Below are 18,186 nucleotides of genomic sequence, written 5' to 3'. Positions count from 1 at the left end.
CCATCTGTCCCCACAAGAGCTGCTGCAGGTTACTGGAGCAGGAGGGGCAGGCGTAGAGCCCGGAGACCATATCCATCCCCAGAGCAAGGGAAGGGAGCAGAAACCTGCTGAATCCGGGTGGCTGATGGACCTGTACCTTTTCCACACCAAAGTCTGAGGGCTGGATCCCGCGATGTGCAGCTGCATCCAGCCTGCCCCGCAGCCTACGTGTCTGAGCTCCAAGGGCCGGGAGGAGGCAGCAGGTCCCAGCACGTCCTGCCCAGAACCAGCCCAAGCTGTTCCTGCAAGTCAGAGCTCGACGGGGTCGGGGTGCGGCTCCTTGCGTGGAGGAGAAGGAGAATGGGAGCATGCTCCATCCCCCAGGTCCCGTGGGAGCGAGCAGGGATGGAGGCACGGAGCTCAGAGGTGTAAGCAACCTGCTGGGGGTACAATAGGATCTGGGCTGTAGGGGGCTAGGCACTGTGCTAAACTCCGAGCACAGCACGGGGCCCAGCAGTGTCCTTTTTGGGGATGACGCAGCCCACGGTGTCCTGGAGCTCCAGGACTTGGAGGAGGTGGGGTCTGCCCACAGGAAAAGCAAATGCTTCAGTCCATGCTGACCTCACAGGTCTTCGTTAGGGTGCTGCAGTCACCCTGCTCTGGCGACACAAGCGTTGCCCTAACCCAAAGGGCCCTAGTGTGCAGGAAAGGAGTAATCCCCACTGCAGTAAAGCTGCAGACCAGCCCTCACAGAAGTATTTAATCTATCCCAAGATCAGCAGGCAGCCTTCTGGAGACATCTCAGCCCCACCAGGACGGCAGGGCTTCCTTTACACATTGACCATTGTTTGGCTGGTGCTCTGCTGCCAGGTAATTAAAATGGCTTTGCCCTGCAGCCCAACAGCTGCCTGCAGATAGCTTGCCTTCCTGCCCAAGGGACCCTTACCTCATCGTCTGGTCCAGAGTGCTCGTTAGCTGCAAGGCAAGTCTGAAGGATGTAGGGATTTCATGGAACAGAGTAAAGGCAGAATCTAAAATCCACTTGCTTTTATATATATATATATTTTCCTAGAGCCAGGACAATGGAAGGAAAAGGAATATGAGATAAGAGGGGAAAACAAAACAAAACAAAAAACAACCTGCAGATCCTAGCTAGAAGGATGTGGAAGAGCAGAGGATTTGCAATGGGAGAGCTTGGAGTATTTCTCAGTTATGCCAAGTGCGGCGGGAGTATTCCCAGAGCAAAGAGTGCAATTAGTTTGGGTTTACACTGTGCCAGTGGGGTGGCAGCCCCCCCCAGGCTGGCCCATTCCCTGTGGGATGCAGGAAATGCCATGCTCACAGCTCTGAGATCATCATCTATTTCCTCTCGGGCTCCTGTTGCTGCCCCAGTCCTTCCCTTAGTGCTGGGAGCAGCCTCAGGGATGGGAGCAGGTTGGCCCTTCAGGTTGCCTTCAGCCCTGCAAAGAGGCAGCTCTTTTCCAGTTCAGGGGTGTCATTTCCTTCTGATGAGATCTTTCCCGAGGAAGGTGTCACACCCCTAAATGAAGCCTTTTCCTTTCCCTTTGGGGCTCAGCATTCCTGTCCTAAGTTGTTTCCACCACCTGTGGGCCGGATACTCACTGTGCTATTGATCTGCTGGAGGTTCAGCCCCAAGGACACGTTCCTTCTGTCATGGGCTGGAAGAGCCAAGCCCCAGGGCTGCTACCCCAGCAAGAACCAGGAAAACCCTCCATTCTGAGGTTTAAGGAGAGGTTACATCCCTGGGGTACCCATGCAGGGCACGAGGCTGCGTCTTGAAGCATTGTTCCCCTTGCTTACATCAGCCAGTTTGCTGAGCACAAATGGAGTCCTCCACTGAAATGGCCATTTCTCAGTGCTCAGCCTTACTTCTAATTAGCAAGTCAATCTATTTCTGCCTGACACCGTGCTGTGTCAGGAGGACACGTGCAGGCCTGCTCCCTGCATCTCCATGCCCATAACTGGGATCTCTCTTCCCAACTTCGCCTCCTTTCCCAGTTAGCACAGACAGGAATCCGCTGCCGGACGCAGCCCGTGGGGCTCCCACCCTTTTCTGAAGGGTGACCCCTTGAACTCTCTAACACACACTAATAGGAGTTAATGACACTTATCTGGAGACTTATCTTTCTCTGCCTGCCTGCCCCACTGAAGCATCGCCATATCTCACTGCCAGAACCATTTGTGGCATCCAGATGACATCAGTGCTCCCTCCCCGATGGGAGAAACACGCTTCAGACAAACTAAGCAGCTTTCTTGGATCCCTCTTCCCTGGCTTCTTTTTTTCTTTTTTTTTAAAGTTCTCCTTTGCATTCATTCAGTGCTCATCTGGTTATTTCTGGAAACCTCTCCACTGCTATTCTGGTCACTTTATGCAGACCTGAGGATGGGACTTTTTGTCCTCCCTCTCTGTGGACTATTTATATCCTCCCATCTGCCTCCTTAGGTACTCAAGCATCCAGCTGTGTTATATCTGTCACCTTGGCGATAGCAACAAGTGAGGATGTTTCTTAACAGCTGTTAGCTCCTGCAGCAGCTGCTTTAGGACAGGGGTGGCCAACAAGGGACACCCCAACAGCTGCCTCTCCTCCTTCCCTTGCCCCTTCTCATCTACGTGGTGATCACACAGTGGTCCACAGCCATCGTGGGACCCATTGGGGTAGGTCAGTTGACACATCCCACCTGCGAGTCCCCCTCCTCCTCCTTCCCTCTGGCGCAGCTTGGGTCATCCGGATGCCACCAAGAGTCCCTGGCAGTAAGGTGCCTAATGCAGAGCTTTCTGTAGGAACTGTTGCCCATATTGTCATGTCTGCTAAAAAACCTAATAGTCTGCTTTGTGTTATCTCTCTCTTCCCTCCCCCCCCCTCCGTCTGAAAAGAAAACACGTTCTCTTGAGCAGCCTGAAGGGTAGCTGTTAGCAAGTGGGAAGACACAAACAGCAGACGGAGGAGGAGGTGGGCACGGTGGGCAGGTGGAGGGTGGGAGCAGATCCGTCTGTCGGCTCTGAGGAGAGGATGGGGAGCACAGAGATGCACTGCGCAGCTCTGCTGGGCCACCGTGGCCCCAAATAGCTCCCAACCACGGGATGGGATGCTGACAGCAGCCCCAGGTGGGGAGATGCAGCAGAAGGAAGGAGCAGCTTGCACTTCAAGCTCAAGAGCTCTTGGAGAGGTTGGCCACGGAGATGACCAGGCGCTTCTGCTTGGAAACAAACTGAGATTTTGAGAACATACACAGGAAAACATTGGTCTGGCTCCATCCATTGCCATACAGGGGAAGCATTGGGTTCTGGTTGCAGCTCTGGTCAGCGTTGTGCCATAATCCCTTCATAAGAAATGAGAGTACAGAGGAAGTCAGTCTAAAATAAATCCGAGACTTAAAATGTAAATAAATAGAGAATGATTTGAAATGGGCAAAACGAACACCACAAAATAAAGAAAGAAAAGGAAACATTCCGTTCCAAGGTTAGCACAAACCATTTCAACCTTATCTGCGGGCCTTCCTATTTTGTAAATTGAGTTTTGTCAAAATCAGCACGTTCCAGTGGATAGTTTTGGCTTGGACCAAATGGCTCTTTCAATCAAAAAAACATGCTGTGTTGGAATATTTTCCACTAGGCCTAGTTCTCCCCTCCCCCACTCCCCCAGCATACTTCCCATTTTTGTGGCAACTTTGCTAGCCCCCTTTTTCAGCTGGGACCTGACACCCCACTGTCCCGGGGGCGGCCCAGAAAGAATTGATGGGGTTCTCCTATGCGAGGGGGGGGGAATTTGGAGCCTGCTGCTCCCATCTGAGCACAGGAAGGAAGTGGGGAGCCCAGCTTGATGCAGTTACGACAGCAGTCAATGTAGTAGCTATGAAAGTCAATGAAATGTGCCAATTAGGGCCAACTGAGCTGTTTAACCCTCCCTCTCTGGGCACGGTTTCTCCACTGTGAGGCTGGAAATGGGATGCTGACTCCTGGCTTGCTCCATCTTGTTGCCTGTTAATAGGTTTTTATAGGGAAGCAATTGGTTTTTGGTTCTGGCTTGTCTGTATCATAAACCTAGACTTTGGGAATGGTGGGATTTAGAGGCAGTACGTGACTGAAGCGTGCCATCAGGAATCAGGCCGTGTAGATGCCCACAGCTCCTGTCACCATTGATGAAACCCCTTAGAGCCTTCCTGCTCTAACACCCCAAAGCCTGGGAACAAAAAAATGATAGTGAGACCTGCTCTGTCCATGTGCTGAGCCTGCATAGCACCAACCCACCGTAGGCACTCGCTGACACATCCATGGGACTGTGGGTGATGCTGAGATGCCTGGAGGATGCACACGCAGGGACACCTTTGTGCCATAACGATCCCCATGAGTCACTGAGAGCACCTAATCCCACCTCTTCAAGGGCATTTAGCATCAGATTCTCCTGGATGCTCCATCCCAGCCCAGCTCCACCCTGGGGCTATTCACAAGCACAAAGCCACCTTGTCTGCAGAAGGAACAACAAGGCATGAAAAAGTCCCTAGGTTTTTCTTCCCAGTTTTCTGGGCTCTCCCATTGCACTGCAGTCACTAAGCACATAAAATTCAGAGGTCAGACTTCCCAGTTACCCCTGCTGGCCCCAGAACAGGCAAGCTTTGCTCCCGGGGAGATGCGACCAAATGAAATCCCTGTGCAGGAGGGATCCTCTTTCGGCCCAAGTCCCTTTGAACTGCTGCTCCTCCTGCCCTGAGCACTGGATATGAGCAAGGATATAACTGCTTAGGTCTCCCTTTACCCCACCAGCAAAACCAAACCACTGCCTCACACCCCCCAGAGAGGCAGGGATCATGACCCCCCATGGGGGGCCTGACACTCACTCCTGCAAACACTGTGATTGAGGCCAGTGCAGGCTGCCCTATGGGTGGTCCTGTGTCATGTTTGAAGCCCTGGAGTTCACAGAGCCCATCTCCCCGCAGCCACTGCCAGCTCTGAGCCCAAGGGTCCCCATCCTCAAGCCACGTTTGGTAATCTCAGTCTAGCTGCTAACGTGGATCACGCTTAGGTTCTCTTCCAGGCTCTGTCAGTAGGTTTTCTTCTTCATCTCCCCGTGCCTCAGCTTCCCCAGCTATAAAGATGAGGGTGACCTTTTCTATTTACCCGTGCTCCTGTTGAGGCTGCGAGGCCTCACCAAAACACCTGCATGCTGCTTCCCTAGGTGAGAATCATCACCCCAGTATGCAGAGCCCCACATCTAACCCAAGCTGTGCTGGTGAGATTGCCTGGGTGGCCTTGGGCACATTTCTTTGTCATTCAGCACCTCCGGTTTCCCCATCCCTGAAAGCAGGGGTAATGATACTTACCTGCCTCTGGGATGTGAGAGGATTAATTAGTTACCTTCTGAAAAGCCCTTTGAAGACTCAGCGCTTTCCATAAACACACAGACCGACTCCTGCAGGCAGGGTGCAGGTAGGACTGATGCAGGGTGCCCATGTGCTGCAGAGATCATCAAGCTGGAAGAGGAGAGGAGCATGGAAAGTGAGTTCCCTGCACAGAGCCTTGATGTGAAAGCCAAGCAGCAGCAGGCTGGGAGTCAGCAGGGGCTCTGTGTGTGTTGTACATGTTGTTCTTCCCAGACTTGGGAGTTCTGGGTCTCTTTCAGTCTCATGAAAAAAGCAAGAGAAAACCCATAGCAAGAGAGAGCACAGGCAGCACAAAGCGTGCCCGTCCCCGGTGTTTGGTGATGCCATGCCACGTTGGTGGCAAAGATTACTCCTTGGTTGCCAGCTCTGATGGGGTAGGAGCCATCAGAACTTCTGTTTTATTTTTTCTGGTCACAAAACAATGTTAATTGTTTCTATCTTTGGACAAATTATAACGGCACAGAGCATGGCATTCCCACTTGAAACAGTAGAAAGTGTTTCTCTTCACTTAAGGAGCTCGTGAAATAGCCAGCAATGCATGACATACCCCAAGGATACGGCAAGAAGAAAGCAAGACCGCAGCCAGAAAGCTGTGACTGGTTAGCAAGTCTTTAAACTACAGGAAAATGAGAATCTTCATCTTCTCCACAAAAATCCCAGGCCTGGTCACCACCGGTATGCTTTGGCACGGGGTCATCCCCACATCTTGGGCAGAAGGCAAGAGTTTGCCTCGGTTGGGAACCCCCTGGGAGCTGTATCTCCCTACTGATAGAAGGGCCTTGAATTGAGCTAGGACAGAGGGAATGAGGGCGGTGAGGCCAGCAGGGGCTGGCTCCTAAGTCACACCTGAGTCAGCAGAGTTTCGGCTTCGTCGCGTTCCCATTGGGATGAGGGTGAGTCAGAGCAGCCGAGCCCTGAGAGCTCCGTTTCCTATTCCTGCCCTGTGCTGGCAGCCTGGGGGAAGGAAGGATTGGATGTTGTGCTCTTTCTGTGCCATCGAGTTTATTTTTGTTTTACACTGCATCTCTTCAGACTCAAGTTCCTTCGTTTCGGAAATGAGGCTCTTTATGGGTTGCTATCTTGATCCCCTCTTCATGGCTCTTCATTAAATCTCTCCTCAGCACCTGGGGAGCTCTAATAGTGAGAATATTTAGCCCCGGACCAGAGCTCTTTGAACAACATTCAAGGTAATGCAGAAGTTCAAGGGAGAGTCAAAGCAGTACACGGGATGGTGAGGATGGGTTGATGGCTGGACTAGATGACTTTGATGGTCCAACCTTAAAGAACCCACCTACGTGAGGCTCAGCCCATCAACATAAGATCTCAGGACAGTCCCAGCTGAACTGCCTTTCCCTTACTCAAGGCCTCTTTCCCACCCCTCCACATTTCATTTTCCAGCTGTACCACTGCTCTTCGCTGTCCTCATTTCCCCACCCAAGCTCCAAATTAATACTGGCTCCAAATCCAAGCCACCTGGGCTCAGCCTTCCCTCTGCTTACAGAGTACACAGGAGGACTTCTTTTTTCCCTCACTGATGAGCAGGGAAATGACTCTGTGGGACACAGGGCTTTGAGGTATTGCTCCTTATTCACCTACCTGCTTTTCCTAGTGCAGAACAGTAGTCCTGGGTGCATTCTCTGATGCCTTTCAAGAGGAGCTAGTGGCCTAGTGGCTAGGGGTGGGAAAAGCGAGGGCAGTGGGTTGTGATGGTGATGGGGAGATACAAGAAGAATGGGAAAATGGGTTTCTCTGAAACCTAGAGAAGATAAATTGAGGAAACAAGCCCTGTAGAGCAGCTCGATAGGCTCCTTGGTGATGGAGACCAGCTGGCATGCAGGAAGAAAACATGACCCACTGTGATAAGTCACATAAAGCCACAAAGGAAAGGAAACGAGAGTCCTAAAGCCATGTACTGGAAGTGTACATGGTGGGAAAAGGGCTGAGGACGGAGCTGGAGCAAGGTCCAGCCCAAAGGCCCGGAGGGACAGGCTGCACAGTGAGCAGCCAAGTGCTGGGGCACAGCAGGCAGAGGCAGCCCAGTGCTCAGGTGTGGGAACCAGCAGCCTCACCAGGGATTAACTGACGTTCCTGTGGGGCGGGACAGTGGGAGCCGGCTGCTCCACCATGACTGAGAGCCTTTGTGCTTTGTTGCTGAGCATGGGATTTTGTGGCTTTATTGCAGGAAGGCCTTTCCCAGTGCTGTGTCAGCACTTGCAGCCAGAGCCCTGCTCTGCCAGCCTCCCTGCTCCTGCCATGGGGCATGTTCCCCTCCCCTTGACTTGAGGGTGAAGCAAAGCAGCTGTGTGAAAGTCAGGAGAGGTGCAGCAATGAGGGAAGGCCGGGAGCAAAGAGGCATGGCTGTTCCCTTCCCACTCCTCGGGTTCACAGCCCTTCTAGAGAGCTAGAACTGGGCTGCATGCAAGGTGGAAGCACAGACAGCAAGAGCTAGTAGTCTGGTGTTCAGCTCTGCTGTTTGATCTGGGTTTGCTCTCACCCTGTCATCTGCTTTTCTTTCATCTCTCTCTATGAAGAGCACCTAGGACAATCGTGGCTTTGGTCTTGGTGAGGGCCTTTGTGATGGCTCAATGAGCAGGCTTCCCAAACCTTCACAGAATGAAGGCAGCATCCATGCAGCAGATTTAATGGGAAGGATCTTTCATTCAAGTGGACCCCGAGGCCGCTTTGTGCTCTGTTTCTCCAAAGAGAAAACGCTGCACACACGGGCAGGAGAAGGCAACCTTTCTTTATCCCAAAGCAGCTCCCCATCCTGCCCAGCAGCCAGCAAAGGGCTGTCCAGAGAGCTCACTCAGTACAATCCATTGACTGCTCCTCAGATGGAATATTTCCACTGCTTCAGTGCTCTGGTGCTAGATAAGAACCAGTGACCTAGAGTCCAAAGCCTTGTGTTTCCTATCTACAAGTGGGCCTTTTCTTGGTGGAAGGAAGGAAGGGGGTTGGGTGAGAGCCCACCAGGCCATTGTAGGGCTGCTACCTCCTGTTGGTCTCCATAAAGCTCTTTGCTGGGGGAAGGGATGCCTGGGCTAGCAGTTCTCACAGCACACTGCCACATGCAGCATTGCCACCTGGAGCTGCCCTGTGTGTGTGGCCCCGTCCCCTCGTTCTGGGAAGGCAGCCCTCCCCTCCTATTCCCTTTGGGAGTCACGGGGGACTAAGGTGAATCAGCACATGACAAAGACTTCCAGTAAAAGTAAAAGTGTGCTGCTGCAGGAAGCAGAGGCCGTGAGTCAAAGGCAGCACTCCTTCTCAGTGGGCTGCAGGCACTGACTAAGCAGGGTGAGGCAAGCGCTGCTCTGAGTGCCTGGCAATCGATACTGACTCCCTGGTAAGAAGCAAGGCATTTACCCCAACACCTCGGCCAAGCACCGCTTAAAACCTCCACATCCTGCCACCTGAAGTTCCCCTCCCAGGATTTGGGATCTTCTTTCCCATGTCTCACCCTGCCCCACACACCTGGGCTGTTCCCTTGGGCTGCTTGAGGCTGATTGCATTCCGCCCTGGGAAGGCCTCATTTCAGACCTTGATCGCTACATAAAAATAAGAAGGGTTTGAAATCAGGATTCAGAAATATCAGGAGGAAAAAGAAAAACCACAAAGCTCACCAGCAAGTCAAAAACCTGTTCCATTTTTCCTTTCACAAAGGCCTCATCTTCCTGAAGCCAGGACAGTACTTCCTATAGACCTCGCAGTGCAGGGAGCCAGCTGAGAGCGAGGTGTTTGGTGCTTTATAGGTGGGAGCATGATGCATTGCTTTGCCCTTTAATGAGGTCCAGCTGCTCTGACCTCCTCATCCCCTTTAGTTCTAAGTGATGTGAAGTCTATTAGGGCTGATTCCTTTGACATTTGCTTCAGCTGTGAGATTGCTCCACCAAAGGGCGGCTCAGCACACTGCTGCCAAGGGCTGTTTCAATGCCCTTGGGGTGAGATGAGTATCGGGGAACGGGAGAGGGAAACTGGTGAGACACTCAGCAGAGGCAAGGTTGTGCAAAGCAGAGTGGAGTTCACGTGGTGCATAACAAAGAGGCATTGATCAGCGGCTCATTGTTGTGACAGAGCCCACGTTTGCAAGATCTGCTGCCTTAGATGGGTTGATGGCTGGACTGGATCTTAGTGGTCTTCCCCAACCTTAATGGTTCTATGATTTTAGGCACTGGTACATGCTGCAAAGCCTCGAGGGTCAGCAGGCTCTTTGCACATCATACCCAGGGTGCCAGGCCGCACGTAAGGCACCCTGAGCTCTGCACAGGGCCCCCAGGGCCTGGCATGACCCAGTGACTATCTGGGCTCGGGATCGTGGGGAAAGGCACCAGCACAAACCACTTCAGAAGCCAAGCTGGAGGAGTAGCATCCCAGAGGTCTCCACTAATGAGGGCTTGGCACCAACATGTCTTTGGCGCTCAGCTGGGCCTCTTCTACCTTAAACAACAACAACAACATAAAATAAAATAAAATAATGAGTAAACTGCAACTCAGCAAGCTTCAGCCTCCACGGCTTGCCCTCATTGTGCCGCTGCCCCTGGGAGCTGTCGGGGTGGATCAGTGGGTCCCGCAGTGCAGGGTGTATCCCAAAGCCTTTTCCCTGCCTTGTCGACCACACGTGTCACTCAGCAAAGAAGCAGCACGTGCACACACACATTCTGCTGCATGTGTTCAAGCCTCTCTGGAGGCTGATTTTATTTTCTCCTCCTCGCCCTGGCTTGCACGCTCACTGCCATCAATAAGCGAAGCGTTTGCCCTCATGAATTATTGAGTGTGTAACGGGGCCGGCCCAGCTCAGTCACCTTGCTCCCACGAGCATGGCAGCAGCCAGTTTGCCCTCTGGCTTCTGATGGAGAGCACGGGATGCTGACCCAGCACCTTGCAAAACCCCTTTATGTCACCCATTGCCTGCGTTGAGGTTTGGCTGTTACTGCGGCGCTGCGGAGCGGAGCAGTGGGTGCTTTATTTCCCTTGATGGGAAGCTTGGAGGAACGGAACAAAAGGAGTTTACAATGTCTTGCAAAAGAGCCATGAGTTACTCAGTCACCTGGAAAGGAAACATGATTTCCGCACAGTGTTTGCTGTTTTTTTTAATTGTTTTTTTTTTTTTATTATTTTTCCCCCCCCTGAAGCCTCTAGAAAGTTTGGAATGTGTTTTTGTTAAAGCTGCTGCATGTAGGGGCCTGAAAACGGTGCTGGCAGCATCGTGCTGTTGGCAATCTCTGCTGGCACCAGCTTCTTCCCCAGCCCAGAGCCTGACACTTTGCACCTGGGGAGAGGAGGGACTGCTCGGTCTGAGGGTCAGCTCCGTCAGCACTGGGTTTGTTTTTTTTTTCCCACTGTGTCCCGGTACAGGCTGTGCTGACACATGGATCCCGTGGTAGGGGAGGTCGGAGCTGGGAATTGTTCCTCCCACCCGAGGCCGAGGACAACCACTCGGTTCATTAAAGGGTCATTCATTCATTTGCAGGGAATCTGTGGCATAAATAAAGAGCATCGTAAGAGAGAGATGAGGAAGTGGATTGGGTTTTCTTGTGAGATGCACCGCCAGCATGCTTGATACCATACTTTAAGGGGCATACCATGGGTGCCCATCCCTTTGGCCTCAAGCTGGCACAGCAGTCTGCAAGCAGAGCTTCTCACCCACCCCAGAGAGCCCAGGCTGCCCAGCAAGGTGCCAAGCATGATGGCTTTCCATCCTCCCTGTGGGATCCAGCCCATCTCCTGCTCTTCCGACACTGCGAGGAGGCACCGAGCCACCCATTCCCACTGCTACCAACGTGGCTTCTTCCACCAGGGTCCCAAGGAGCAGCTGAGATCCACTGGGGGATGCATGCAGGTGTGGGCACCGGCAGTGCCATTGCCTCAGCCCTGGGGGCACGAGCCCTGCACAGCACAGGAAGGAGCAGCGTGCGGAGCACACGGGCAGCCAGGCAGCCCTGAGCTGGGCGCAGGATGCTCCCAGAGCCTCAGCTACGTGATTGCTGTTGCTCTCCAGCAAGTTCCCACACGCCTCGTGAGGCTGCGAGGGCTTCAGAGCCAGGCTGCTTGGCAGGGCTGCTGTGCATCTCTGTAGGTGTGGGCTCGCACCTCCAGGCTAGAAGGAGCAGCTTATGCTGCAGAGTGAATCGGAGGCTTCTCCCTGCTCCACACCCGCCTGGTCTTTCCCGGAATCCTAGCACTGCATGGTCCAGATTCAGCCCTGCTCTGCTCCTGTTGCTCTCATTCCGTCAGCTGAGCATGTCACAGGTCATAAAGGTGTTTCACGGGGTCTTGCTGCTTGGATGTCCTCTCCCAGATGTCATGGAGGGACGTCATCCAGCAGGGACCGCATCAGAGCAGGAGAATCTCTTCCCTTGGCTTTCTGGTGGCACATGTATGGCATCTGGGTGGCCGTGACCACACCACGAGGGGAAAGTACAGCCCTGTGACAGCCTCTGAGGACCTGAGGGTTTTGTGCACGGAAGCACATGAGGGCACCAGTGCTTTGCTGTGGCTGTAAGCAGCACTGGGAAGCACTCCGCAGCTCCCAGCCGCAGTGTAGGGTGTGGGGCAACCCAGTGCTTGGCTCGGGAAGGGGGCAAGTCCACACAAAGCTCCAGAGACCGAGTTTCGGTCTTAATTGCTGCCGACTGTGGTCAGCTGATGGCGTCTCATGGCTGGGTTGGGTTGCTGAGGCTTGTCCTCGGGGTCATGGGCTCAGCATGCAGGGGAGGAGAAGGGGAGAGACCATTGAAGCTGCAGGAAGGGGACACCCTTGGCCACGTTCGTGTCCCATCAGCTAGAAGATGTGTCCTGTTTCTCTGGCTATCCATTTCCTTTTTTTACTTTCCATTCCCTTTCATGTTTCTCCCTCTTTGTACCTCTTTCCTCTTTCCTTATCCCCTCTTTCTTCCCTTTCTGTCTCCCAGAATACATCCAGTTTCAGATGCTGCCAGAAGCAGTGAGCGAAACCCGCTTTTCTTGTTCTTGCCACCTTCCTTCCCCATTGTATTTCTCATAGAAACGCTGGCTGTATAATTATCAGTGCATTATCTCTAAACATACAGATTAAGAAAAGACACTGTGGCAGCCAAAGATGAATTTCAGGGTCAGTCTGGTGGGAGATATTTTCTCCATCTGGCAGGGGAGGAATCAAATGAGACAGAGTAGCAGCTGGGAGCATAGCCACTGCTTCTCCCAAGCATCTTTCATCCTTCCTCTGCAGAATCCTAAGTGCAGTCCTTTTTGCAGCTAAAAATAAGGCAAACATCCAGGTCATGCAGGTAGCTGGTGCAAGGTGTATGGGCACTGCCATAAATCTGTTCTTCTGTGGGAGCTATTGCTCCTCTGTAATCAAGGCCTCCGTCTTTGCAGCTCATTTAATTACTGGTGCACTTCCAATAGGATTAAATGGGTGTCTGAGTGTGTGTTAGCATATGTTGGGACATGCTGTGCTGATAAATATCTGTGCCTTCGTGTGCCTACAGATACACAAGTTCCGTGTACTTATTCTAACTGATGCAGTGCCTCCCAAGGTTGAAGGCAAAAGGGAGGCATAGTTGATCCAGCCCAGAGACCTTTGGGGATCACGAGCCCTAGGCAGGCAGCAGAGCTTTAGGGCTGGTCACGGTGAAGGCTGAACACTAAGAGAATAAAATGGAGTAAAGTGAAGTTGTTCATGGGCCCAATATGCAAGAACTGTTCTTTTTGCTTCTTGTTCGACGCCATGTATATGTATATTCATGTTTCTCCATGTCATTGCAGGGCTGCAAGCTCAGACTGTCTTAGTCAATGACACAGTCTCGGGATTTATTGGGACGGACGTGGTCCTGCACTGCAGCTTCACCAACCCGCTCCCCAACGTGAAGATCACACAGGTCACGTGGCAGAAAGTCACCAACGGCACCAAGCAGAATGTGGCCATCTACAACCCTGCCATGGGGGTCTCCATCCTCCCACCCTACAAAGAACGGGTGACTTTCCGGAACCCTTCCTTCAAAGATGGCACCATTCAGCTCTCTCGGATCGAGCTGGAGGATGAGGGAGTTTACATCTGCGAGTTTGCCACCTTCCCAACCGGCAACCGGGAAAGTCAGCTGAACCTCACGGTGCTGGGTAAGCTGCTGGGCGAGTCCGTGGTGCAAGCTGTTGCCTCCAGCTAAACAGGTCTGGAGGAACCTGAGACTTGGGTCTTAGGAATGCAGGGCAAAGGTGTGAATTTCACCTGCGATGCTCTTTCAAGTTGTCCATAAAGAGGTGAAGAGAGGGGAAGATGGAGTAGGTGGTTCATTGGGTTGGCTCGGGAATGTCTCTTCCAGTTCCCAGACCTCAGCTACCTATTTCTTAGTGCAAGCAGAATGAGAGTGACCTGTCCCTTAAGGGCGTGGTGAGGTTTAGCATGCTGGTGTCTCTGTCAGGTGAGCAGGGAGGAAAGACAACAGATCCTAAGCACAAGTAGAGCTTGTCCTTGGAGCGTAGGGTTGTGAGTGAACAGACCCCACCCAATGTCTGCATTATTCATTTGCTCTTCAGTTTGGGTTTCCCATCTTAACAAGGATGAAAACCTGTTGCAAGAAGGGACTGACCCATGTGTGTGCATCTAGGGCAGGTCCAGCAGAGCAGGCTGCTAGCAGTTTGCAGCAGCTCTTCATACAGTCATAGGCTCAGTGGTGCTTGACGTCTCTCAGGTTGTAGCAGAGAGTGCATCATTGCTTTTCTAACCCCTTTGTACCCTTCTCTCCTCCTCCTTTTCTGCACTTCCTCGCAGCCAAGCCCACGAATCGGATGGAGGGCACCACGCGGCCACTTATCGCCAAGTCTGGCAGGACAGAAAAGATCTTGGTAGCCACTTGCACCTCCTCAAATGGGAAACCCCCCAGCACTGTCACCTGGGACACCAAGCTCAAAGGGGAAGCAGAGTTTCAGGAGATCCGGAATAGCAACGGCACCATCACGGTGATCAGCCGGTACCGGCTGGTGCCGAGCCGTGAAGCTCACCGGCAGCAGCTCATGTGTGTGGTCAACTACCAGCTGGACCGCTTCACAGACAGCATCACCCTCAACGTGCAGTGTAAGGGAGCGCTGGTGGGGCTGGGGAAGCGAGTTTTGTGAAGGGATGATGCTGGTCTGGTGCAGGGGTGGGAGTGGGGTTGCTGTCTTTCTATGGAGGGTGAATACTTGGAGTAATCGTGTGGTTTCCCTTTCTCATACCTTCTTTCCCTCGTTGCCTCTGCCATGTCCCTTTGTTCCTCCCTTTCTCTCCTTCCTCCCCCTCCTTGCCCACTTCTCTCTTCCTGCTTCCTCCCCATTCCTTTTCCCTAACACCTTCCTTCCCTTTTCCATCCTTCTTCCTCTCTTTGCTGTCCCGCTGCAGATGAGCCAGAAGTCACCATCGAGGGCTTCGATGGCAACTGGTTCCTCAATCGGAAAGATGTCAAGCTGATATGCAAGTCCGATGCCAACCCCCCAGCTCACACCTACGAATGGAAGCTGTAAGTACCCATTCCTACCTCCTACAGATGGGATCTTCAGCAGGGCCAGGGAACTTCTGTTGAAGCCCCTCTGCTTGGTCAGCTCCCGTTGCCACTGGGGTCACGGTGCCAAGGTGAAACCACACCCGTAAGAGGAGAGTTGGATGTTTGTAGGTGCCGGAGCTGAACCCCAGCAGAAGACTTGGAGCTGATTCTGGTGTCCTGCTGTATCTCTGCCAGCTCAACTGCTTTTAGCTGAGCCCCCCCTCCCCAGAGCCACCTCACCATGGGGCAGACAGAGCTTACCCTGGCATCAGCTGTGGCTGTGAGCTCCCCATCGGAGCCCCCATCCCCACGCATCTGACATGGAGCAGAAGCAATTCCTTATCCTCCAGGGCTCCAGCTTTTGGTTGAGCACGCCGAGGGGAGCAAGCAGTGAGTGGGGGGTGCCTGAGGAGCCAGGTGGGAATTGATGGAGCCCGAGGTGCTTCTCTCTCCCTCTCTTTTCCGTAAGTGCTCACACGGCTTTAGAAAAAGAAAGATCAAATGGATGCTTTCTTCCTTTCAGCTGGCATTTGTCAGAAAGAGGTTCTCAAAATGGCTTTGCAAGGAGCCAGGCGTATTCTCTCTCGTTTCCCTTCCAGATCAAACTGTTCACAATACAAATCTGAAGAGGATTGTTTTTCTTGCCTTTCTTCTGCTTCTCATCCCTGGCTCTCTCTGTTGGTTCTGCCAGCTCGCTTAAGCTCTGAGGGGGCTCTCTGGGTTCCTCTCAACATTGCCAGGGAAGTATTAGAGGTGAAGATAACCTCGTGTGGCACCCAAGGCAGAAGAGATGCCAAGGTTTTCTCTCTGCTTTTGGGCAAGTGGCTTCATCCCTGTGTTCTGCAATTTCTCACGTGCAGAGCTGGAGCCTGAGCTCTCGCTGTGCTCATGGGCACTGGGCAGCTCTCACCACGCTCACATCCAGCCAACAGCACCAGCAGCCCCTCATCCCCATCGCTACAGCCAGTTGTCCTGTGAATTCTCCATGTCTATGTCCATTTGCCTGTCTTTAGCCTTGCTGTCCTTTTGAGGGTTTCCTGCCGAACAGGCAGGAGCATCAGTGCTTTCCTTTGAGAAAGACCTGTGGGGAGAAAACTGGAGAGGAAAGCATGGAATTAACAAGAGCAGGTTTCCAAGCCCGGCTGAGCTTCGATCCAATTTCCCAGCCTCCCCCTTTTGCACATTCAGTGGGTTGCTTAGGACTGAACATAGGATTATTGACCTGAAAGAGGATGGAAAGGAAAGGTGGAGTGGTGGTGGTCCATGGCGATGAGCGACGGAGGAGCTGTTAGAGGAAGTGGCAGCCTCCCATAACATCCCACAGCAGTTTCCAGGTCTTTGCAGACTGGGAACTCTTTGCAGATTGGGAACCCTGAGACACCCACAGGCAGAGGACCAGCACTGGGCTGCTCTGTTCTTCCATCAGCTCTGGGGTCACTGGCTTCATGTAGCTGGGAAAGCATGTCCCTTTAATATGTTTGCCATCCATGTGTGCCCATGTGTATATATAGGCATGTAAAATGTGTGTGCGTGCAGAGGCACTTTGCAAACATAATTACACCCCATTATTCCCTTTTGTTTCTTACAAATTGCCGACAATATGGCACATTTTTGTTGAGAGGAGGGGAAAGAATTACTTGAGTAATTTTTAATTGCCTAAGAGAAGTAATTACTTTACTCTGCTTCAGTAATTAAGAATAACCAGGCCATGTGTGTCGTTTCCTAACACACAGGCTTTTAATATTTTTTTTATCTGCCTTTGTTCATTTATTCTGCGTATCTCTCGACGTAGTTTTGCCTTATTCCACTTTCACACTTACTGGATTCTCCTGACACGGGCAGGCAGGGCTGTAAATCAGTGCTGCTTTACTCAAGCTGAGGTTATAATTAACACTGGCTGACCAACCAGGAGCTCCATGGGCAGGAAAGCAGGATAAATCAGGGTTAGGCTGGAGTCCCGTCCTGTGTTTTCCATCCTGAGTGCCTACCATGATCTTTCTTTCTCCCAGGCCAAACGGGACTCTGCCAGGGAGTGTGGAAATCCAGAACAACACCATCTATTTCAAGGGGCCTGTCTCCTACAGCGTGGCTGGGACCTACATCTGCGAGGCCTCCAATGCCATCGGGACGCGGTCGGGCTTGGTGGAAGTCAATGTCACAGGTAGGAAACCATGTGGGCTGCTCTGAAAGAGGAGGGGGTGGGAGAGGAGAGTGGGAGCTGCTCACCTCTACCAGCCTCAATGTCTTTATAATGTCTGTCTGACTCTCCAGCATCTCCTTCTGGCCATGGGGAGTGTGGTGGTGCGAAGGGAGCGGTGCCGTTCGTTGCTTTGTGCCGGTCTTGCTCTGGTGTGCTTGGGTTTTTCTCCTTCCCTCTTGTTGTCTTTTCCTTTCTTATGCCAAGAAGCGTTCAGGCTCATTCTCCCTTCTTCTCTGCTTTGGACTCGGATAGCTGGTTGGGCACATTAAAAGCCAGGACATGTCAGCAATGTGCTTGGCAGGAGGAGCAGGGTGAGGACGGGGCTGGATGGAGATGGGTGCGCCATTTGTTCGGCTGTCGCTGACTGTGGGCAGCTCGGTGGGTTCTTAGTTGTGCTCCGTCCGTGTTCCTCTGTGCTGTGTGTGTGTCACCATGTACAGCTTTACCTGGGCTCCAGCACGGAGTGGTGTCACAGGGTGCACCCCCCCAAAAAAAGATGTACCAGGATGGTGGGGTGATGCGCCGGCGGCTGCGTGCTGCTCTCCGTTGGGTACCCCTGCACCCCAAGGGGACCATAGTAGTGCAGAATAACTGCTACGGGGGATACTGGGGGAGCAGACCTGCTCGGGGGGAGCAGTGGTGGGGAGCAGAATGAGGAGGGTTGGGCTCTGACCTCCTCCAATGGCACCTCACTGCTCAGTCCCCTGCCCTGCAGTGCGGGAAAACAGCGATGATCTTCCGCTACCCGAGCGCTTGGAGGTCAGTGGGTGGGATGTGCTAAGTAGATGCTAATTATGAAGTATTTATATATGATCATTATCACGGTAGCGGGCCTTTAATTCGTACCTCCTGTCCTGGATCCGTGCCTGCTGTGTTGTTCCTGCTATCTGCCTCTCTCTGGGGGATTTTTTGTTTGCTGGTGGAAGGAACCATACTAACAGAGCTCTGTGTTGAGCACAGATGTGGGACAGCACCTGCCCTGCCATATCCCTGTCCAGAATTCCCCAAAATCATTTCCAAAACCCATCTCAGCAAGGTGCCCACCAGAGCACCGTGTTTCTGGGCACCGTGGATAGCAACCAGGATATCCCTGTCCCTGTGGTTTTCAGGGGA

General features: G+C 52.7%; 1 protein-coding gene across 1 annotated transcript in view; it reads left to right on the top strand.

Moving 5' to 3' along the window:
* Positions 1-18,186, top strand: part of LOC136049918 (nectin-1-like) — a 42,406-nt gene that overhangs the window by 18,231 nt on the left and 5,989 nt on the right. The window contains exons 2-5 of the mRNA XM_065738468.1: positions 13,123-13,473; positions 14,126-14,428; positions 14,732-14,849; positions 16,883-17,034. Of these exons, the coding sequence (XP_065594540.1) occupies positions 13,123-13,473; positions 14,126-14,428; positions 14,732-14,849; positions 16,883-17,034 (924 nt within the window). The remainder of the gene's footprint in view (positions 1-13,122; positions 13,474-14,125; positions 14,429-14,731; positions 14,850-16,882; positions 17,035-18,186) is intronic.

This window comes from Cyrtonyx montezumae, unplaced genomic scaffold (assembly GCF_038088225.1).
Source record: "Cyrtonyx montezumae isolate F1298 unplaced genomic scaffold, pur_monq_1.0 scaffold_22, whole genome shotgun sequence".
Classification (NCBI taxonomy): domain Eukaryota; kingdom Metazoa; phylum Chordata; class Aves; order Galliformes; family Odontophoridae; genus Cyrtonyx; species Cyrtonyx montezumae.
The sequence above is the reverse complement of the archived record's forward strand: the minus strand, read 5'-3'. Positions and strand labels throughout refer to the sequence as shown.